Source organism: Herpailurus yagouaroundi, unplaced genomic scaffold, assembly GCF_014898765.1.
Source record: "Herpailurus yagouaroundi ecotype Mexico unplaced genomic scaffold, PumYag 161, whole genome shotgun sequence".
In the NCBI taxonomy this organism is placed as follows: domain Eukaryota; kingdom Metazoa; phylum Chordata; class Mammalia; order Carnivora; family Felidae; genus Herpailurus; species Herpailurus yagouaroundi.
Genome location: NW_024412402.1, coordinates 1,095,655 through 1,119,800, shown reverse-complemented (window position 1 = coordinate 1,119,800; position 24,146 = coordinate 1,095,655). Strand labels below are relative to the sequence as shown.

The following is a 24,146-nucleotide window of genomic DNA, read 5'->3' as shown; positions in this document are numbered from 1 at the left end:
AAGAGAGCCCAGAAATAAGCCCACACTTATGCGGTCAATTAATTTACAACAAAGGAGTCAAGAATATACAATGGGGAAAGGACAGAAATATACATGAGGGAAGGACAACCAAGTACCAACAAATGGTGCTGAGAAAACTGGATAGCCACACACAAATGAAGGAAACTGCACCACTCTCTTGCACCACACACAAAAATGAGCTCAAAATGGATTCAAGACTCAAACGTAAGACCACAAACCAGAAAGCTCCTAGAAGAAAGCACGGGTGATAAGCTCCTTAACACGGCTCTTGGCGATGACTGTTTTGAATAGGACACCAAAAGCAACAAAAGCAAAAATAAACACGCAGGACTACGCCAAACTAAAAAACTGCTGCACGGCAAAGGAAACCCTGAACACAATGAAAAGACAACCTACCAATGGGAGAAAGTCATTGCACATCACCTATCTGACGAGGAGCTAGTACCCAAAACGCACTAAGAACTCCTACGACGCAACAGCAAATAGTAAACAATTAGAGTGAAAAATGGGCAGATCTTCCCATGCGTCCAATGACGACATAAGATGGCCAACAGGTCATTCAAAAGATGCTCATCGTCACGAAAATGTAAATCGGAACCACAATGGGCTATCACCTCACACCTGTCAGAATGGCCAGTATCAAGAAGACAAGAAATAACAAGTGTGGGCGAGGCTGTGGTGAAAAGGGAGCCCGTGTGCACTGTGGGTGGGAAGTAAACTGTGCAGCCACAATGGAAAACGCTATGGAGGTTGCTCGAAAAATTAAGAACAGAACTACCATATGATCCAGCAATTCCACTTCTGGGTGTTTACCCAAAGAAAATGAAAACACAAACTTGAGAAGATATATGCACTCCGATGAATACTACAGCATCATTTACAACAGCCAAGATATGGAAACAACCAAAGTATATCAAAGATAAAAAAATGTTAGAGGCACCTGGGTGGCTCAGTCAGTTAAGCACCCAACTCTTTTATTTATTTTTTATTTTTTATTTTTTTATTTTTTTTCAACGTTTATTTATTTTGGGGACAGAGAGAGACAGAGCATGAACGGGGGAGGGGCAGAGAGAGAGGGAGACACAGAATCGGAAACAGGCTCCAGGCTCCGAGCCATCAGCCCAGAGCCTGACGCGGGGCTCGAACTCACGGACCGCGAGATCGTGACCTGGCTGAAGTCGGACGCTTAACTGACTGCGCCACCCAGGCGCCCCAAGGAGAAACTATATTTCTAAATGAGTTCTAGAAAAGTATACTTTTCATTAAGTTTTGATACCAAAACATTTATTTTTCTAAGCAAAGCATAAAAATATTACTTATGTTCATTAAAAGATAATTTCCTATAAAACTATAGTTTTTAAAAAACCATTTATCAAAATGACAGAATTAATGATGTTATCAATAAAACATTTCATTTTGTAAGTAACACCCCATGTGACAGGATTCTTTTTTCATCATGGTAGTGGCTATTAGAATTAAATATATAACAATCATACACGCAACTTCAGTATCTTATATAGAAAAAGACCATTTTTTAGGTTAGGATAAAAATGTTACGCTGCTATCAGTATTTAACAAAATTTCTAGCAGACAACTTTGGCTAATGTTGTATAAGACACTGACATAAAAATTCACCTAAAGAATAAAAAAATTCTAGCTCTGTAGTTTTCAAAACTTCATTTTATAGAAAGGAAAATAATCTCAGGTCTTCAGGCCCTTCCTTCTTCAAAGTGTTAAGAGTATGGGGCACCTGGGTGGCTCAGTCAATTAAGCATCTGACTTCAGCTCAGGTCATGATCTCACAGTTAGTTCAAGCCCTGTGTCGGGCTCTGTGCTGACAACTGGGAACCTGGAGTCTACTTTGGATTCTGTGTCTCCCCCTCTCTCTGTTCCTCCCCCATTCACACTGTCTCTCTCTCTCTCTCTCTCTCTCTCTCTCTCTCCCTCCCTTCCTCCCTCCCTCTCAAAAACAAATATTAAAAAGAATATTTTTTAATAAAACTGAAGCAGGCTCCAGGCTCCAAGCTGTCAGCACAGAACCTGACACAGGGCTCAGACAATGAACTTTAAGACCATGACCTGGGCCAAAGTCAGATGCTTAACCAACTGAGCCACCCGGGCGCCCCAACCTGAAGAGCTTTGAATGACCTTTTTTTCATTTCAATATTATGAAACATTTCTATATATTATAAACAAGAGTGAATTTCAGCTCAGCAGCAGCAATGTAAAGGACAATGCAAGGATTTTACAGTTGAAGAAATATCTGGAATTGAAGAAAACTACTATCAGCTTGAGAAGATACAGGCTGTGAGAAAAAAACTGATTCATGTGTACTGACACTTGACAAAAAAACAGTGGGGGTGTGGACTTCTAAAGAACATATAAAAAACTGAACTCTTTACATCTTTTTTTTTGACAGAGAGCAAGCATGTGCATGTGCAAGCGGGAGAGGGGCAGAGGGAGAAACAGAGAGAAAGAGAGAGAGAGAGAGAGAGAGAGAGAGAGCGCGCGAGCTTTAAGCAGGCTCCATGCTCAGCACAGAACCTGACCTCAGAGTTGGACGATTAACTGACTGAGCCACCCAGGAGCCTCTTTACAGCATCTTTCAAAGGAGGATGATATACTCTCTTAACAGAAAAGGTGCTAAGGGGCGAAAAAACAACCAAATCCAAATCATCTCATTAAAAATTTTAATCAAAATGGGGCACCTGGCTGGCTCAGTTGGTAGAACATGCGGCTCTTGATCTTGGGGTTATGAGTTCGAGCCCCACGTTGGGGGTAGAGACTGCTTAAATAAATAAACTTAAAAAAAATAATTAACAGATGTCCAAAGTCAATGTGATATTTTAAAATTACTTCTGGAAGCCCTACATTCAAAATCAGAAAACAGGAAATTCTCTGAGAAAAGTCTTAAACTTAATACAAAGATGCAGCACTTACTGCCTGTGCTTGCTTGATAAACTCAAGAATATCTTCTTTTAAAGCCTGATGAATTTTTGCTGGACCTTTATCATCCCAGAGACAGACTGCATGCACATCCCTGTAAAAATAACAGTAAACGAACATGAATACCAGAACAAGAACAAAGACAAAACTCACGTCAAGTTCTGCATGAATAGTTTCCATGGATCAAGCTACACCAAGATGAGGGTAGCTGAATCCATCCATAAGAACCAAGAATTTTTTGTAAGCTGTTGTCACACATACACTTGTTTCTTTTTTTATTTTACTTGCTCTGTTTTCCTCCTTAATCTCTATTTACTGGATTTTTTTTTTTTTTTAAGTAGGCTTCACGCCGAGCACAGGGCTTAAACTCTTGAACTCATGACCCTGAGAACAAGACCTGACCTGAGGTCAAGAGTAGGACATTCAACTGACTGAGCCACATAGGCATCCCCTCACTGGATATTTTGAATTACAAAAGCAAGCTCCCGTCTTCCAATCCCACATCCCAAGGTTCACTACTATTAATTTCTTTCTCATGTAATGACAAGTGTATAATTCTAATTCTTTACCAGAATATATGCAAACTATTCTTTAAAAAAAATTAGTCATTTAAATACTAGCAAATCTCTTAGCTTCCCCCATATAGTCACTGTATTTACACACTAATTACCACTGTATCTCTGTTATTTAAAAAAAAAAAAAATGAAAGCTCTCATAAGTTGGTATATTAAAACTCTGAATTTATAAAGCTGATATTATAGAAATATATTTAATGTTAATACAATATGTTCAATAAGTTAATTTCTTAATTGCCAAGCTGTAGAGTAGGGAAACTTATAACAAAAGGACAGAATCTTATATCGAGGATTCTTTTATCAAAAAATGTTCCCCAGTGATTCATTTAGTACCTAATGGAGCCCCTGTTATAAAAAATGTCAGAGAAATCAAAGTAAGACATCTCCAGAATTGTAATATTGTAACAATGACCAAACAGTTTGCTTTATATACAGAATCTTAGGAACATCAATATAACTCAAAGTTCTGTCTGCATATTCATTTGAACTTACCTTGTCACCTGTTATTTTTAGCTTTTACCTTAATAGTGGTATCTAGCCCACTGCCCAGGATGCAGCAAACATATAAATCTTTGCTAAATAACAACAAAATAGGCAAATCTGATTGCTTACTATGTGCCAGTTACTTTTCTAGGCTGTTTTTACTCATTTAAATCTTCACAGCAACTCTGAAAGAAATACTCTTTTTATCACCATTTCACAGGTGGAGAAACTGTGGCAAAGAAAGGTTAAGTAGCATTCCCAAAATTACACAGCTAGTATATAGTGGAAACAGGCAGCTGGGCTCCAGAACACACACTAAACCATTCCCCAAATTCACTCTTGCACCTCTCCAAACCAACCATTCAGCCAACAGCAGCCAAAGTGATCTCCATAAAACAAATCACATCATATGAGCTGTACCCTTAAAATCCTCCAATGGTTTCCTACTACTGTTTGAATAAACTATAAAATGATTAACTGATCCCTCTACAATCTCACCTCATGACTAAAATAAACCGGCTAAAATCAACTGATACAAAAATAGGTTGATTCTGGGGCACCCGGGTGGCTCAGTCAGTCAAGCGTCCACTCTTGGTTTCAGCTCAGGTCAAGATCTCACAGATCGTGATATAGACCCCCATATCGGGCTCTGCTCTGACAGCTTGGGGCCTGCTTGGGATTCTCTCTCTCCCTACCTCTCTGCCCCCTGCCCCTCCCTGAGCTCGCATGCGCACACCTACGCTTTCTCTCTAAATAAATAAATAAGCTTAAAAAAAAAAAGGTTGATTCTAATTCAGTATGCGTGCAACTACTGCGCATATAAACCCAAGATAGATCAGGAACCCAGGAGAGGGGGAGAGTAGAAGTGAGAGGCAGAAGGGTAGTAAGGAAAAGGGAAGGCTCCCAGGAAGAGTTGGTTTCCTGAGCTTAATCTCCAAGAACAAGTAAGAGTTTGCCAGGCAAAGGTACAAGGGGGTGTGAGAAGGACATGGTACACACAAGTACCAGTAGGAGTACAGAACTGTGGATTACTGTGGTGCTTGCAGTGAATTTAACCAAATCACTGTGGTTCTCATGTCAAGCAGGGAGTGGTAAGCAAGAAATTGGGCAAATGAAGCCTTTTGCAGCCACAAACTACATTCAATCATGGTCCTACTGTATCCATCACCTAAACGTCTCTCCAATTTGGACATGTGCATCTATTACCACCACCAAAGTCAAAACCACCATCATCTCTTACTTTATTTACTGTAACAAAACTCACACGCATGGACTGCTTACCATGTGCCAGGCACTGTACACATACTGACTCGTGTTAGTTTAGGTCTTCCCAGAAGCAGAGGGGATTAGACATGCAAGAGATTTACGGAAGGAACCATATGCAAGGGAAAATGCGAAGTGTGCTACAGGAAGCTGGGCGAGTGATAAGCCCACAATGCCAGTCTGATCCCTGTAGGGAAGGGTGGAAAGGAAGGTTGGGTAGGAAGAGCCTTAGACTGTCTTGCAGTTCTAAGAAAGTTTGGGAGTTCTGAGGCAGAAGTCACCCATCAGAGGAGTCTGTGCCACCCTGATGTAGGACTACCCTAGTATCCCTGTACTCAAAGTACTGCTAGGTACGTTTTAGAAAGGCTAAAATGTGGCGTGAGTCTCATAAGGCAAGAGGGAATGGTGTGGTTAAGAATGCAGGGTTGGGTCACTCCCAAGTAATCTTACCCAAGAAAGAGCTAAACTTGTGACTGATTTAGCACATCTTCCCCAGCTCCCTTTTCTCAACCTCCAGGTATTCCTAACTTTTGTCACATCAGCCCTCTTTTCTCAACCTCCGGGTGCTCCTAAGTATGTCAACAATACGCTCATTCTTATTCAAACACAACACTACTCTTCATCACCCAGAAGACCCTGTCAACTCTCCAGGTCAATTTTAACACACAGTTTGAAAAACATGTAATGTACCTGAGGAATGGATTATGATAATACCCTTAAAGCTCTCTATGTTCCTCGCCCAGATCCTACTCTCTTCTATCCTCCCCAGAAGTAACCAAGCCTGAATTTACTATTTTTTAAGTTTTATGACAGACTATGAGTATTCCTGACCTTCACGGAAATTGTATCAATAATCTTTTGGAATCATTTTGTACTCAACATTGCTTCTGCTATTTACCCGTACAGACAATATGCAGTTTTAGTTCGTGCAGTTTATCTGTTGTATAAAATGGCACAGCAATATAAAAGGGAAGGAGTAAGGGCCAGCAATAAATGTATGAAATTAAATCCGAATGGTTAAGAATACATTCTCTTGGAATATAAAACCAAAGTGCTCTTAAAAATGTTTGGGAGCTCAAAAACCACAAAATACCTAGGAATAAATCTAACCAAAGAGGTGAAAAATTTATACACTGAAAACTATAGAAAGCTTATGAAAGAAATTGAAGAAGACACCAAAAAATGAAAAAGATTCCATGCTCCTGGACAGGAAGAACAAATATTGTTAAAATGTCGATACTACCCAAAGCAATCTACAAATTCAATGCAATCCCTATCAAAAAAACACCAGTATTCTTCACAGAACTAGAACAATCTTAAAATTTGTATGGAACCAGAAAAGACCCCGAATAGCCAAAGCAATCTTGAAAAAGAAAACCAAAGCAGGAGGCATCACAATCCCGGACTTCAAGCTATACTACAAAGCTGTAATCATCAAGACAGTATGGTACTGGCACAAGGACACTCAGATCAATGGAGCAGAATAGAGAACCCACGAATGGACCCACAACCATATGGCCAACTAATCTTTGACAAAGCAGGAAAGAATATCCAATGGAATAAAGACAGTCTCTTCAGCAAGTGGTGCTGGGAACACTGGACAGCGACATGCAGAAGAATGAACCTGGACCACTTTCTTACAACATACACAAAAATAAACTCAAAATGGATGAAAGACCTCAATGTAAGACAGGATGTCATCAAAATCCTCAAGGAGAAAGCAGGTAAAAACCTCTCTTATCTTGGCTGCAGCACCTTGTTACTCAACACTTTTCCGGAGGCAAGGGAAACAAAAGCAAAAATGAACTACTGGGACCTCATCAAAATAAAAAGCTTCTGCACAGCGATGAAAACAATCAGCAAAACTAACAGCAACCAACAGAATGGGAGAAGATATTTGCAAACGACGTACCAGATAAAGGGTTAGTATCCAAAATCTATAAAGAACTTATCAAACTCAAAACCCAAAAACCAAATAATCCAGTGAAGAAATGGGCAAAAGACGTGAATAGACACTTCTCCAAGGAAGACATACAGATGGCCAACCAACACATGAAAACATGCTCCACATCACTCATCATCAGGGAAATACAAATCAAAACCACAATGAGATACCACCTGACACCTGTCAGAATGGCTAAGATGAACAACTCAGGCAATAACAGATGTTGGCGAGGATGCGGAGAAAGAGGATCTCTTTTGCAATGTTGATGGGAATGCAAGCTGGTATAGCCACTCTGGAAAACAGTATGGAGGTTCCTCAAAAAACTAAAAATAGAACTACCCTACGACCCAGCAATTGCACTACTAGGCATTTATCCAAGGGATACGGGTGTGCTGTTTCGAAGGGACACATGCACCCCCATGTTTATAGCAGCACTATCGACAATAGCCAAAGTATGGAAAGAGCTCAAATGTCCATCGATGGATGAATAGATAAAGAAAATGTGGTATATATGCACAATGGAGTAGTACTTGGCAATCAAAAAGAAGGAAATCTTCCCATTTGCAACTACGTGGATGGAACTGGAGGGTATTATGCTAAGTAACATTAGTCAGACAAAGACAAATATCATAGGACTTCACTCATATGAGGAGTTTAAGAGAAAACAGATGAACATAAAGGAAGGGAAACAAAAATAATATAAAAACAGGGAGGGGGACAAAACATAAGACTCATAAATATGGAGAACAAACAGAGGGTTACTGGCGGGGGTATGGACTAAATGGGTAAGGGGCATTAAGGAATCTACTCCTGAAATCATTGTTGCACTATATGCTAACTAATTTGGATGTAAATTAAAAAAAAATTAAATTAAAAAAAAAATGTTTGGGTGCCTGGGTGGCTCAAACCAGGGTGGTGCCTGGGTGGCTCAAACTGGATGGCTAATTTGGATGTAAATTGTAAAAAAATTAAATTAAAAAAAATTTTTTGGGTGCTGGTTGAACATCCGTCTCTAGCTTTTGGCTCACATCACGATCCCAGGGTCGTGGGGTAGGGTCCTGTGTTGGGCTCCCCACTGACCATGGAACCTGTTGAGATTCTCTCTGTCCCTCTCCCCCACCTGTGTGCTCTTTCTAAAATATAAATAAATAAATAAATAAATAAATAAATAAATAAATAAATAAATAAAGAGAGACATGTTGTAAGGGAAAATCTGAACTACTTAATTACATTATGAAAATCAGGGAGTCGGGGGAGTAGGAGAGGGACGAAGTAAAGGTTTTTCAAAGCTTTCAAGGGGACAGGAGAAGCATCAAGCGGTAAGAAGTATTCCAGGGGCGCCTGGATGGCGCAGTCGGTTAAGCGTCCGACTTCAGCCAGGTCACGATCTCGCGGTCCATGAGTTCGAGCCCCGCGTCAGGCTCTGGGCTGATGGCTCGGAGCCTGGAGCCTGTTTCCGATTCTGTGTCTCCCTCTCTCTCTGCCCCTCCCCCGTTCATGCTCTGTCTCTCTCTGTCCCAAAAATAAATAAACGTTGAAAAAAAAAAAATTGGGAAAAAAAAAAAAAAAAGAAGTATTCCAAACGCTTCAACCTCCTTCAGTACAAAGAAAGTAAAACAGAAAGAATGTGACCCTGGTGTGACAAACAGGTATTTTGCTTTTAATTACTATAATAGTAACACTATATGCTTCTGATTGAGAGTCGGAAACAGAAATATAACCACTAATGGAAATGAATTTTCAGATTAACAAAAAGAAGGAAAACAAAAAATGAAGCAGTAAGAATATCTAATAATTAGTAATAAAGTTAGAGAAGCAATAAACAAGAATATCAGCTATAACATTACACATGAACTCAATAAATTATCCCACTGGAAGACAGTAGGCCCTTCAAAAAGACAAATAATGTGTGATTCCACTTATATGAGGTACCTAGCATAGGCAAACTAGGAGAAAAATGGGCTCCGTAGAGACAAAGAACATGAAGTTTTAAAAATAGATAATAATGTTGATGTTTGCACAACAGTGAACGTGCTCAATGCCACTCAACTGGTTAAGTGGTACGGTTTTATATAATGTAATGTTTATGTAATGTAATTTCCAAAAAAAAAAAAAGGTACTAGGAAACACAAATAAAATAAAGCAGGGTGGCAACACTAGTATCATCCACAGAGGAATTTAAGGTTAAAATAACTACAGAGAGGACACATTATGTAATAATGATAAAAAGCATTATTTATCAAGATATACCCAATTCTTTGGACCAAAAAACAAAACAAAACAAATTTATCTAAATATAAAACAAAAATAGAGGGGCACCTGGGTGGCTCAGTCGGTTGGGTGTCCGACTTCAGCTCAGGTCATCATCTCAGAGTTTATGGGTTTGAGCCCCACGTCGGGCTCTGTGCTGACAGCTCAGAGCCTGGAGCCTGCTTCCGATTCTGTGTCTCCCTCTGTCTCTGCCCCCCCCCCCCGCCCCCACTAAGGCTCGGTCTCTCTCTCAAGAATAGACACTGAAAAAAAATTTTCTTTAAACACATAAATAGTTACAAATGTAAGAACTTGATACAAATACAATGCAATACGTTAAAGCATCCTTACTTCTACCAGTTAGGAGGCATTCAGCTGAACCATTAAATGCAATTATGAGTGGCTCAGACTATTATGTTATTTTTCTTAAATAACTAGAAGTCTAGAGATGGGCAGCTACTGGGGTTCATTCAGAGACTGAGAAGAGGCTCCTTCTCTTTCCACTCAGACACATTAGCGTGGCAGCCTCTTACTTCTGTGAAAAGGAGGACTGTGCCAGGCACGTTAGTTTAATTCATCTGAAAAGCAAAAACTTTGTCAGAAGCCCTCCTGTAGACCTATTTGCTGGAACTGTGTCACATGGTGACCCAAACAGCAAGGGAAGTTGAAGACTATTACAATATGCAGCCAAGTGGAAAGTACATGGCACAGAATGGGGGTGCCTTAGCTAATCAGCAGTGTCTATCACACAATCTCTTAACATCTGAAAATCTAGACAAAAGAAAATTAAGGACATAGAGGAATGTAAAAATACAATCAATAGGGGCGCCTGGGTGGCGCAGTCGGTTAAGCGTCCGACTTCAGCCAGGTCACGATCTCGCGGTCCGTGAGTTCGAGCCCTGCGTCGGGCTCTGGGCTGATGGCTCAGAGCCTGGAGCCTGTTTCCGATTCTGTGTCTCCCTCTCTCTCTGCCCCTCCCCCGTTCATGCTCTGTCTCTCTCTGTCGCAAAAATAAATAAACGTTGAAAAAAAAAATTAAAAAAAAAATACAATCAATAAATATGACTTATTAGAGATTCTTATTACAACTATCAAAATGATAATTTCTTCAGGGCACCTGGCTGGCTTAGTCAGTGGAGCAGGTGACTCTTAACTTGCGGTCGTGAGTTCAAGCCCCACACTGGCTATACAGATTACTTTAAAATAAGGTCTTAAAAAAATACTATTTTCTATGAGCATATACATGCATAAGAAATTTATAAATATATTTATACTTATTAAAAAAAATTTTTTAACTATTTATTTTTGAGAGAGAGACAGACAGAGCATGAGTGGGGGAGGGGCAGGGCTAGAGGGAGAGACAGAATCTGAAGCAGGCTCCTGGCTCTGAGCTGTCAGCACAGAGCCCAACGTGGGGCTTGAACCCAAGAACCGCGTGAAATCAAGACCCGAGCTGAAGCTGGACGCTAACCAACTGAGCCACCCAGGTGCCCCATAAAGATATTTTTACAGGCTATTTCCCTGATCATAATATATAAATAAGTAAATGATAAAAAAAAAAAAACTCCATTATCAGAAGGTAAGTCCTTACATAATATGTGGATTAAAGAACAAAAAAACCTTACTAACTAAAGAATCTACTAACTTACTAAGAGAGCAATAAAAAGGCAAACATTTCATACTGCAAAGCCTGTGGTAATAATAAAAGCAGCATTAAAAAAATGTATAACCCTGGATGCTTTCATTTTAAATATAAAAAGATAAAAGAAGAATTGATCTGAAAAGAAACTAGAAAAAAAACCAAAATAACTCAAAGTAACCAGAAAGAAGATACTAATCAAGATACAAATTATGGATGTGATAAGGAGAATAAATTGAATATTCTTCTTCCCAAAGAACTAATTTTTGCCTTTTCCTTTTTTCTACCAATTATTTTGTATTTCATTAATTTTGGCTTTTGATTTCCCTTCCTTATACTTCCTTTAGTTTTAACATGCTAGGGTTTTTTCCTCATTAAAAAAAAAAATTTTTTTTTTTAGTTTATTTATTCTGAGAGAGACAAAGACAGTGTGATCCGGGGAGGGGCAGAGAGAGAATTCCAAGCAGGCTCTGCACTGCCAGCACAGAGACCAATGTGGGGCTTGAACCCACAAAACTGTGAGATTATGACCTGAGTCAAAACAGAGAGTTGGATGCTCAACCGAGCCACCCAAGCACCACTTTTCCTCATTTCTTGAAATGAGCACTTAGATCACTGACTCCCAACCTCTTTTTTTTCTAACACATGCATGAAGGCTATAAACTCCTTAACACAGAAGTTGTTTTGATATGATACATCGTATCAAAACAATTTTTAAAATGTGGTTATGTGAAAAGACAAAAATGGATCAACTCCTCAAGACCAGATAAAAGTGGGGCACCTGGGTGGCTTAGTTGGTTAAGCATCGGACTTTGGCTCAGGTCATGATCTCAAGGTTCATGGGTTTGAGCCCCACATTGGGCTCTGGACTGACAGCCTGGAGCCTGCTTCAGATTCTGTCTCCCTCTGTCCCTGCCTCTCCCCTGCTCGCACTCTGCCTCTCTCTCAAAAATAAATATTTTTTTAAAAAAGACCAGATTAAAGAAAAATGCATAGGATTAGGGATGAAATACATGGTATATCCACACATACAATATGAATACGCTATTAATAATGCCATTTCAAATTTCAAAACCTAGAGGAAACAAAAATGAAATATGAGAATAGACTCTTTGTCTTATTCCCAATTAAAAAAAAAAGTTTATTTATTTTGACAGAGCACGAGGAGAGGCAGAGAAAGAGACAGAGGGAAAGAGAGAAGCTCAAGCAGGCCCACGCTCAGTGCAGAGCCCGACTCGGCTCGATCTCACGACCACAAGCTTGCAACCTGAGCCAGTATCGAGTCAAATGCTTAACCGATTGAGCCATCCAGGCACCCTTTATTCCCAATTTTAAGTAGAATGTTTCCAACATATCACTATTGGCATGATGCCTGCTGCTGGAATACTTGACTAATTTATTTTTCCCATTTTTTGGAAACATTTCTTTCTTTATGCCCTCATCTATGGAGATGATCAACTTCTCATGTGATTTTAACTTTTTCTATTTTAAGTTCAACTGTCATTTTATTTCCCTCCTTTTATTGATTTCTCTCCTTATCTTGTAAGTTTCTGAATCAAGATATTTTAAATGACCCTAAATGGTCGTGTGCGGATACCCAACTCGGTTCGGAATGCTGTTTGTGTTCTTCGGCTTCACAGTCAGTTTCTGTGGAACAATTTTTATCAGCTAAAATGTTTTGGTTTCCACTCTCTTGTGGTTTTGGATGGATGGTGTCTGTCATTTTCTATTTATATTCATCTTTTGGTCAGGATTCCTAGTTTAGGAGCACCTCCTCTTTAGTTTACGAAAGCTCAATTTCTTAATGGCCGACGCTGGGAACAGAAGAAAGGGTACGTATTTCGTATCTGCTGGATCCTTAAATCCTCTAATTACTTACCCGTCTGGAAATATTTTTAACTTGCCTTAATCTTAATTACACACTTGACTAGGTAGAGAATACCAGGTTTAGAATAATATCCCTTCAAATATTTAAAGAAAATGTTTCATCACTCCTACACCCAATTTGACCAATGAAAAGTACTGGGGATAGCCTGCTTTGAGACTTAACTGTACTTCATCACTCCAAGAAAAGTAGGACTATTTTGTTCATCCTTGGAATTCTGAAATTCCTTAAGGATGTGTCTTGGCATGTTTTTTTTTTAGCACTTTCAGTATTAAAACTCGTGGCGGGGGGCAGGGGGCACCTGGGTGGCTCAGTCAGTTGAGCGTCTGACTTCGGCTCAGGTCACGATCTCTCAGCTCATGGGCTGGAGCCCCGTGTTGGGCTCTGTGATGACAGCTCAGAGGCTGGAGCCTGTCTCAGAATCTGCGTCTCCCTTTCTCTGCCCCTCCCCTGCTCAGGCTCTGTCTCTAAAATAAACGAACACTAAAAAAAAAAAAAGTTACATCTTTATTAAAAAAAAACTCGTGGGGGGGCGCCTGGGTGGCACAGTCGATTAAGCGTCCGACTTCAGCCAGGTCACGATCTCGCCGTCCATGAGTTCGAGCCCCGCGTCAGGCTCTGGGCTGATGGCTCGGAGCCTGGAGCCTGTTTCCGATTCTGTGTCTCCCTGTCTCTCTGCCCCTCCCCCGTTCATGCTCTGTCTCTCTCTGTCCCAAAAATAAATAAACGTTGAAAAAAAAAATTAAAAAAAAAAAAAACAAACAAACTCGTGGGGATGGGTGGGAAGGGACAAGAGTATTCAGTCAATTTTCTTCTTATATTTTTGGACTATACCCTCTCCTCTACTATTTCTGTTCTCTCCTAGCATGACTTTACCCAATTCTAGATAGACCTTCTTCCTTTCTTTCTTTTTAACGTTTATTTATTTAGAGAGAGTGCAAATGCAAATGCAGGAAGGACAGAGAGAGAGAGAAAGAGAAATAATCTCAAACAGGCTCTGCACTGTCAGCACAGAGCCTGAGGTGGGGCTCTAACTCACAGACTGCAATATCATGACTGAAGTCAGACACTTAACTGACTGAGCCACCCAGGTGCCCCCATATTTCTTAATTTCCATTTTATTTTCCATACTTTGTTTTTGCTCTACATTCAGGGAGAACTCTGCTTTTATTTTTCAAATCACTGATTTGGTCTTTTATTTTTTAGCTCTTTATTTTTTTTTTTATTATTATTATTTTTTTTAAATACATTTTTCAACGTTTATTTATTTTTTGGGACAGAGAGAGACAGAGCATGAATGGGGAGGGGCAGAGACAGAGGGAGACACAGAATCGGAAACAGGCTCCAGGCTCTGAGCCATCAGCCCAGGGCCTGACGCGGGGCTCGAACTCACGGACCGCGAGATCGTGACCTGGCTGAAGACGGACGCTCAACCGACTGCGCCACCCAGGCGCCCCTAGCTCTTTATTTTTTATTTCAAAGGTCTCTTCTTTATCTTGACTCTCATTTTCAGTGGCATCTCTTTCATTTTCTTCCTCTTTGATATAAACTGGAGTTTTTTTAAGAGTTCTTTTCCAAACCTTGCATCATCTATTTCCTCTAAGATGGCCCTTGATGATCCCCATCTCCTGGTATTCATGGCCGTGTAAGTTCCCTCCTACAATGTACAAGCATTTGCATGATTAACAGCACATATGTAACGGTTTGTCACTTCCCAAATTATGTTATAAACACCATGAATTCCACCTTGGGAGGACCCTCTTTCACTCTGGGGAAACTACGCTGCCACACTGTAAACTGCCCTACGGAGGGGCCCACATGGTGAGGAAGTGAACACCTGCCAACAACCATGTAGGTAACCAAAAAGATCACTCGGCCCTAGCTGAGTCTAGGCCTACATCTTCTGCTGAGCTCCACTGCAACCTCGAGAGAGACTCTGAGTTACGCCATCCAATTAAGCTGCTACCAGCTTCCTGACCCTCAGAAACTGTGACAGAGTGTTTTTTACTTCCAGATGCTAAAGTTTAGAGGAACTTATTATGCAGCAAGAGACAAATGATAAACAGAGATACAACAAAGAGAGGCAGAGAACTACTGTAATCATTCAGATGAGGATAGGGGGAAGAAGCTGGGATGGAAAGAAGTTCCATTCAAGAGATATTTAATAAAAATCTATGAAACCTAGTAATCAACTGAATAGGAGGGAATTAAAAAACAGGAAGCTGATGGTAGCTTCTAGATGTTCGGTTTGAAACTATGAATAACACATTTTTATCATTCTAAATTTGGAGTATTTGCAGAACTTAAGAGACCAGACACATAGAGGAAAAAACAGACCATTTGAGTCTGGAAGTTCATGTCACGAGAATAATCTAGATTGCTTTTGCAGATATGAGAACTCAGTTAAAGGAATAAAAAAAATGAAACTCTGGAGGAAACCAAAATTTAAGAGGTGCGCAACAAAAAGTCAGCTTACATGACAGAGATGAGGCAGACAAGAGAGGAGAAAGTGGCGTCAAAAACCAACTTGGGCGGGGGGGCGCCTGGGTGGCTCAGCCAGGTGAGCATCTGACTCTTGGTTTCGGCTCAGCTCATGATCTCATGGTTCATGGGTTCAAGCCCCACGTCAGGCTCTACGCTGACGGTGTGGAACGTACTTGGGATTCTCCTCCCTCTCTCTCTCTGCCCCTCCCCTGCTTGTGTGTGGCCCCCCTCTCAGATTCAAATCAAAATAAACTTTAAAAACAAAAACAGAAACCAACTTAGGAACAATAAAAATACATTTAAAAATAACTTATAATAAAGATAAATTTTCTTTAAAATGAAGCATCCCAAGTTCAAAATAATTTATTATTTAATTCTGGCATCGACTTCACAAACCAGAGTCAAACCAAGTATGTATATAGAACAGCAGCAGTTATTAACCAAGGGAGGTACCGTCCCCACAGAGGCTCATGGGGAAAAATCTGAGAGCTTTTCTTTGGTTTCATTAATGAGAAGTAGGGAGGAGAGTACACAGGGAGTGTCCACTACTAGAGGTGATGAAGGTGAAGGCCACAGGTGATAAACATCCTGCAATATGCAGCACAATCTTGTTTAACCACTTAAAATGCCAACAGTGCTCTTACTGAGAAACAAGGATATATGAGAAAAAAATGGAACAAACAGCCAATGTACTTTAAAAATAATACAATATTTTAGTGCCTCAAATTTAGAAAGATAGAAGCAATCTAATTATTAACTCATGTGATCAAACAGGCTAAAATCTGAAAGGTTTTAATTAATGTAGGTCTTGCAATTTTGGTGATGGCATGTAAGATATACAAGAATTCTTTAACCTAAAAGGACTACATATCGAGCTGCCTTAGATACCTCAAGGAGATCAAGGAATTTTACAGAAATGACGTGATGAGACCACTAAGTAGGGCACGTACAAAGGTGTTGACGATTTCTGCTTAAAAACAGACTTGAAGCAGGGACACCATCACACTACGCTCCCTCTCCTGGTCGGGAGCGCACAGGAAACAAGCATTATTCTACATGATAAATGATATTATCAACACAAATTGGCAAAAACAAAACAAAACCAAAAAAACCCCACCACATTCAACATATTATTCATGAAATAGTTTAATCAAATAATTTAAGAAAAATATATAATATACATGAATGCTACGAATTTTTTAAAGGGCTTAGCTATTTCTTACTGAACTCTAATTTTTCAAAAGGCAGAATCATGCGTGTAAGTCAATTAATATTATGCAACAAGTTCTACATTATTTAGGGAAATTAAATTTTTCTTATGTGATAAAGAGAAAAAGAGCACAACAGCTTAATGTGTTTGGGTTACTCAGTCACACACCTACAACTCACTAGTAGAGTATTTCACTAGACCATGCACAAAAAGATTATAGCAAGTCTGAGACAGTTATCCTTAGGAAGATATGCTTGCAAGGCTGGTGCTTGGCTACTATCTGGGAACTTGAATTCTGCAAAGGTTCTCACCGTTTCCCTATAAGAATGGCTCATGGTGCCTTAATGTTTCAGTAAACGATCTGATTTATGATGAACACTTGCTTTTCAACTAGGAGTCCGGAATTTTAGGTCATGTCAGGCAGAGGCTACGGTGACCAGTAAAAACCCTGGGCACTGAGTCTTTAATGAGCTTTCCTAGTAGACATAATTTCACATGCGCTGTCACAATTAGTTGTTGGAGAAGTGCCTCCTGTGTAACCGCGATGGGAGAGGATGCTTGGACACTTGTACCTGGTTTCCCCTGGACTTGCCACCCCACCTTTGTTGCATTTTGCTTTGTATCCTTTACCGTAATAAATCAGAGCCATGAAGATGACTATATGCTGAGTCCTAGGAGTACTCCAAGCAATCAATGAACCTCGAGGTGGTCTTGAAACTGATACCACTGGCGTCAGAAGTGGAATTCACTAGCACCGCTGTGACTCACTGAAACACGGTGACAGCACTGTCTGGTAAAAGGAAGAAGTGATGGGATGATGAAGTTTTGTCGTTTGGGGGGCTATGAAATCATCCATGGTATGAAACAGCAGCTGAGTTGCTATCTGTTTGAAGAGAAAAGAGTTACCTCGGAAATTTGAAAATGAAAGGTCTAACCCCAGCAGAGTTGGCTAGCGCAATCCCCTGGCTGCTTTTGGCCATGCTGATAAAGGAGGAGGAGAAACGGCACAGTCTGGGTGACACCTGTGATTTCTGTTCTTGCCTCCAACTGGAAAGAGAAAAGGCCCAGAGTTTTGGGTGAACCAAAAATGTCAAATGTTGATTTTGGTTTCCCCCGCAGCCATGAGGAAATAGTTAAACAACATGGCAGGGTTGGAGAAAGCTTTATATAAACCATGGGAGAAAACGTTGGGGGTGGGGTGCTTGCAGGGAGAAGAAACTACTCCAGCTGTTTTTTCAGCCCAACAGCTATTGCTGAAGCAATCCTTCCAGGTCCCTTGCACTCCAGTCAGGAACTCCCAGCAACTGTAAATGCTAAAGTTACTGCTAGGGGTTTGAACAGGAGGTCAGGGGAGGTTTAAAAAATGGCTTTGTATTTTGTAGCTATTATATCTGGATGTATGGCCAAAAAAGATGCAAAATGCGATATGCTTGTACTTTTGTAACTGCTGGAGGGGTTGTATCTATCAGGAAAGTTTGGCCCTAAAAATTAGCGGACACAATTTTCTTGCCTTCAGTTGTTGGGGAGGTGACTGGCATTTAAAGTGTTTGAATACTGGCAACAGAATAAAAGTCTCTGTAACAGGTGATATTTACTATTATTTTTACCTATTAGTATGTTGAGAAGACAACATGAAAACAAAGGAAATCTTCAGACAGAAATACTTTTGGAGTTTTAAAAAGCAGTTTTTAGGGGCGCCTGGGTGGCGCAGTCGGTTAAGCGTCCGACTTCAGCCAGGTCACGATCTCGCAGTCCGTGAGTTCGAGCCCCGCGTCGGGCTCTGGGCTGATGGCTCAGAGCCTGGAGCCTGTTTCCGATTCTGTGTCTCCCTCTCTCTCTGCCCCTCCCCCGTTCATGCTCTGTCTCTCTCTATCCCAAAAATAAATAAACGTTGAAAAAAAAATTTTTTTAAAAAAAAAAAGAGTTTTTAGTGGCCACTGAGCTCTGGCAAAATCAGATGTCTGACCCTCAGAGGCTAATGATTTTCCAGCCTGATGTGCATATTTCTGAGTGGGTCAATTTGGACTCCAAGACTGGTAAGATAAAAAAGGCTTAGAAAAGTCTTGCTTGTCACTTGGACTTGGAACACGACTGTCTGTGTGTCTGCAGCATCTTGGCTTCCTGCTGCAGAAGAAAACTTGCTCTCTTTTTTAGAGTCCTGAATTCACAGATCTTAACTGCCTGGTCTCCGAGCTGAAACTTGATACTGTCTGTTTCTGACTGTTTCAACCTCAGCATAAGCTGTACTGAACTAAAGAGCCAACGTATACTCAGCGAGCAGGGGTCAGCCATGAGGACCACTGCAGATATCAGACCCCCTTTGCAGAACCATAGACTGAAAACATCATGGATTCTGGCTGGACCACCTGAATCACTTGCAGATGCCTAAAGAAAAGGGCTTATTCTCTGATGGAGCCGTCTGAAGTCAAGCTTCTGGCTGACGCTCTGCATGTGATACCGAGACTAACTGCACTCCTAACTTGTGGTCCCCACCAAGAGCTGCAAGAGTCAATCTCACTGTGAGTGACTTGTGTTCAGTTTTCTGGATTTGTTGCAGTTTTCAACAACTGATGAATAATAACCTGATTCTATTTCACTCACCTCACCTTAGTAAGGCACCTTGGTTGCTAAAGGCCGCTGTCTCCAGAAAGGAAGTGATCTTTTCTAGGCTGCTCACTAGATAAATGATTGGGACAAAAGGCATGGGAGGTGACACAAACTTTAAAAATTTCTGAAAATTTGGAATTTCATCCAGACCAACACCTAAAAATGATACATCTTTCTAGTTAAGGTGTGTAAAAATTGTTTTTCTGTAAAAATGCTTTTGCTCCTCTTGCAAATCCACCTGACTGGGGGCGGGGGAGGGGCAGTTTTCATTACTGAGTGAGACACAGTGATTTTACAAGAGAGAAAAAACCAAACCCAGCACCTGAGAAGGCTCACGGGAGGAGGAAGACATTACTGATTTTTTATTTTCCTAAGTATTCTAAAATTCCTGACATTAGCCTTCCACACTGCTATGAGTACCCTGAGGTCAAACCTCACCACACTCAGAGACAGGAGGGAGCAGCCCAACTCCTACACGCTTCACAAAGAGCACATCTAAACATCATCCACTAGTGAGGCAAATCAATTGGTGTCATGAATAAACAAAACTATCTGGAACTAATGTCCTTTAGGCACCTTGTCTGAAGACAAGGCCTGAACTGAATTAACAGAAATGGATTGAGAACTCTACAGCCAAAGGTCCTCCGGGACGAGGGAAATTGAGGGCTGGTGATCACATCCGACCTGACTAATGTATGTCTTGCCTGGAGTCCCCTAACAATTGCAAACTCCTTGTATCTGGGTTGCCGCACATGTCCTCTGAGACTGCACTTCTTTGGGGATGTACTGTAATGATCATGACGCTGCTAAGACTCTGGACAGTTCTCAGGTGTGCTTCCACGTATAGGCCAGAGGTGTGCTGGGCCTGAATTGATGGCTCAGGCCACATTAAAAAACAAAACAAAAAAAAAGGTTGATTATTGAAACTGAAGGAGAAAACCACCAAGTTTCCTAAAATAAACTTCATGGTTGATGGGATTTATTGTCACTCATTAAATCTAGGACCTCTAAAATGCATAACTGAAATCAGTACTAGAGTCTGGTCTTGCCCTGCCCTGTGGTATCCCACTGGTAACAGTTTTGCTGTTAAGACATTTTCGGTCAAAAGCCAAGAATTAATTTAAATGGCCAACAATTTCCTACACTGATATAAAACTCTCCTAATGATAGGAATGGACCCCGATGCCTTAAACGTACAAAATACATACAAACTCTATGGTTTACAATGAACACCCACTCTCTCTGAGCATCTGGAATCTGGGTACATATCAAGCAGAGGCTACCTTTGTGACCAGCCCCTAATGAAAACTCTCAGGACGGGGTCTCCAAGAGCGTCTCAATTAAACAACATATCACACATGGTGTCAATCCTGTCGCTGGAGAAGCGAAGTGTGTCCTGTGTGATTTCACAAGTACTCTTGGAAGCCTGTGCCCATCGTTCCCCAGGCTTTACTCTCTGTGCCTTTCTTTGTACCGATTTTGCTTTGTATCCTTTTGCTGTAATAAACCACAGCTGTGAGTATGACTGAATCCTCCCGGCAAATCACTGAATGGAGATGAGGGCTTGGACGAGTAATAATTGTAAACGAGTAAACAGTCCAGTCTAGAGTCAGCATTCCATTTGAATATACAAATGCATCACCAAAATTTCCTTTACTTTAGCAAAAAGTTAGAGTGAATGGATTACTTACGAAAACAGATCAAACCACTGCTGTTTTGTAACAGATTCCTGGCGTAAAAGCTTCAAAACAATTGGACGCATGAAATCCCATTTGTCTTCAAACTGAAGTGAACCTTTATTCTTTAAAAAAAAAAAAAAAAAGATAAACAGTAGTTTAATTTAAATGCAGTTAAATCAGAAGTGTCCATTATTTTTGTCTTTTAGAGTTAGCTAGAGAAACACAAGGCTGGACATGTAAAAGAATCGTTTTCTATAATGGAATCCCTAGAAACTTAATCTGGTTTCAGAGAATCGCAGGAAGACACCACAAAAAAGAAAACTAATCGTACAAACGTGGAAAGAATTTCGCCTTGCCCAAGGACAACTTCTGACCTTTGTCCTTGACTTCTGGTAGTTAATCTCTGGGCTGTTAGAATGTACATCTGATAAGAGAGTTTTTGTTCACCTGGTAACCTTGGTACAAACTGGACGATCTAACAAACGTGATTCAGGGAGGGAGCTGGCCACACCTATGGAGTCCTTAGGGTGGGGGCTGACCAATCCAGAAACACCAGCGTAACTATGGGAGGTGGTTTTTGGTTAACCAAAATGGAGACCGAGATGACTCACAAGTAATCAGTCAGTCGTGCCTACATAACGACGCCCCAATAAAAACTGTGGACACTAGGGGTGCTGACTAGCTCGGCGGGTGCAACATGCGATTCTTGATCTCGGGGTTGTGAGTTTGACCCCCAAGTTTGGTGAAGAGAGTACTTAAAAATAAAAATTAAAAAACGAAACAAAAAACTTTGGAGACTAAAGGTTGGATTAGCTTCCCTGGCTAGTGTGGAGGCCTCTTTTAAGTAAAGGGCCCACAGCAATCCCCTGACTGAATACCGACAGACCCACGAGGTGACCCACCTCAAACTATCCATAAGCCCTAACTGACCAATGGGCTACTTACAACCAGGCACAGTTACCAACAAAGGGGAAATTCGTTGTGTCCCCATACATCCTCACCTTTCTTCTTTAAGTATAGCCTTCATCCCCTGCCTCGTAGCAGACAGTCTCTCCTCGGCTGTCCTGCCTGCCACTCCCTTGCAATTCATTCAATGAACTTCTATCTCCTTGCTGCTGCCTTGGGTGAATCCTTTCATCGCCCACACCACTGGCTTCCACCTGATTGTCACCCCCCCATTTGGGGGCCCCCATCTGATCGAGAGGGCCACCACAGCTAGCAGGACTCCACACACACTCACACATCAAGGCCAAGATAGAGAGGTGATCTGACTACAGTGGAGAGGAGGAGGAAAGCTCCGTGTCTGGAACTCTCCTAGACTCTGCCCTATGTGTCTCTTTCTTTGGCAGATCTTATCTGTATCCTTTCTCATAATAAACCATACCAGGTCTATGAGTCGAAATAATTACTGAACCTCAGGATGGTTTTGGGAACCCTCCAAACTTGTAGCTGGTATCAGAAGTGAGGGTGGTCTTGTGTGTGGAGACTGAGCCTTCTGATTTCATAGTTGCCCTAAACTGCCCACAAAAAGTGTAATGGAAATCTACATAAACTGTGAAAACTGAAAGAAAAAAAAAAACGACAAAAGAAGAGAAAAATACCCCACTCCTTTTTTAATGCTAACAAAATACTTGACCGCGAACTGCTGAGAAGAGCACAAGAAATAGAAACTGTATACAGATGTAATGAGAACGTAGATGCCAAAATCTTAAACATTAGCAAGTTAAGGAAGTGGCATGTCAAAAGAATGGCACAAGAATGGCACTTCATAATCACGCGTGGTTTATCCCACGAATGTGGAAGTAGCTGAATATTAAAAACGGTCATCAATTCATTACATTACTAACAAGACAGAGAGACTGTATGTGTTTAGTCAATTACTACTATTCCTTTTCAAGGTAACTGGGGCCTCGGGACTTGCTTTCACCAATAAATTTCCACAAAAGTCACCAATTTTCGAACATGCCTATGAAACATTTACAAACACACCTATGAAACTCATGATTGTTTTCACTATATGTAACGTTGCTGAAGATGACACTCACTTATAGCAGATAAGGTTCCAGACTGATGGCATGGGACCCGAAAATTCCCTGAAATTATAACCCAGGAGAGGTTTCTAAGCATGTGGTCTAACCAGAACCTACACCAGAATCACCTGCTGTCGTAGTTTCACATATACATTTCTAAAACTTACCTCAGACCTACCGGATCAGAATCTCTTAAGTTCAGAATCAGCATATTTAGCAAATCCATGATAAAACTACATAAAAATGTTGGAGGGTTTATGACCAAACACAGGCTAAGAACTACTGACTAACACTAAACTCTTGTGAAAGCAAGTGATGCTTCTTGCATCCATAGACAATGTTTCTTTTTTCCTTTTAATCTTTTTGACAAAGGTAGACTGTCACATGCAGTGCTGCATTCGACATGTCTGGAGTCCTGGAAGCCTGACCACCCTACACTACAAATGGACCCTGAGAGCTTGTTTGGAGGCTCTAGCAGAGGAGTACGGCTCATAAGCCCTTGACCAAAGAATGGTGCTCCTCTTTTGGCGAAGGTCATCCCCTTCAACCAAGCGTGCACATGAAGAGGGACGCACGTGGGAGTGGTGAGGGAGGAAGGGCACACCCACCTCACCAGCCAGATCAACCAAATCAACCCTGGTAATCGATGAGATGACAGAGGTCACAGCCAGATCATGCTCGCATCCTGCATCCACGAACAATGATGATCCTAAAAGTTACTGAACTGTCTTGCCCCAGGTACCTATCTATTTTAATCACAGTATTCTTATTATAAGCACCCACGAGTGTATTCACTCAAAATTTTGTGCGAGGATTAGTTGTGCTTCTCCCCTGAACAACTAGTTTGTTTTTACCTTATGGACTTCAGTGAATCATGTAGGTAACTTTCCTCTCAGTGTTGACTATGGAGAAATTCAGAGTTAGATTTGTAATTCTACGGCATAAATTCTGTGTACTAACCTTACGCCGGCTTCACTTTTTCTACTGTTCCCTCTGAGGGAGGAGCATGCAAACAAACAAGTTTGAAAGAACCACTGAAAGTTTTCTTGACTAAGACATGCAGAATCATTATATATGCCCTTAATTAGAGGATACATTATAATGTCAACTAAGTCCATTTCCATAAGCA

The 24,146-nt window shown here is 40.9% G+C and overlaps 1 protein-coding gene across 1 annotated transcript in view; it reads right to left on the bottom strand.

The window, feature by feature from the left end:
* Nucleotides 1-24,146, bottom strand: part of CUL5 (cullin 5) — a 79,121-nt gene that overhangs the window by 37,502 nt on the left and 17,473 nt on the right. Inside the window, exons 2-3 of the mRNA XM_040482835.1 lie at nt 21,000-21,109; nt 2,958-3,061 (exon numbers count right to left, since the gene is read on the bottom strand). Coding sequence (XP_040338769.1) covers nt 2,958-3,061; nt 21,000-21,109 — 214 coding nt within the window. The remainder of the gene's footprint in view (nt 1-2,957; nt 3,062-20,999; nt 21,110-24,146) is intronic.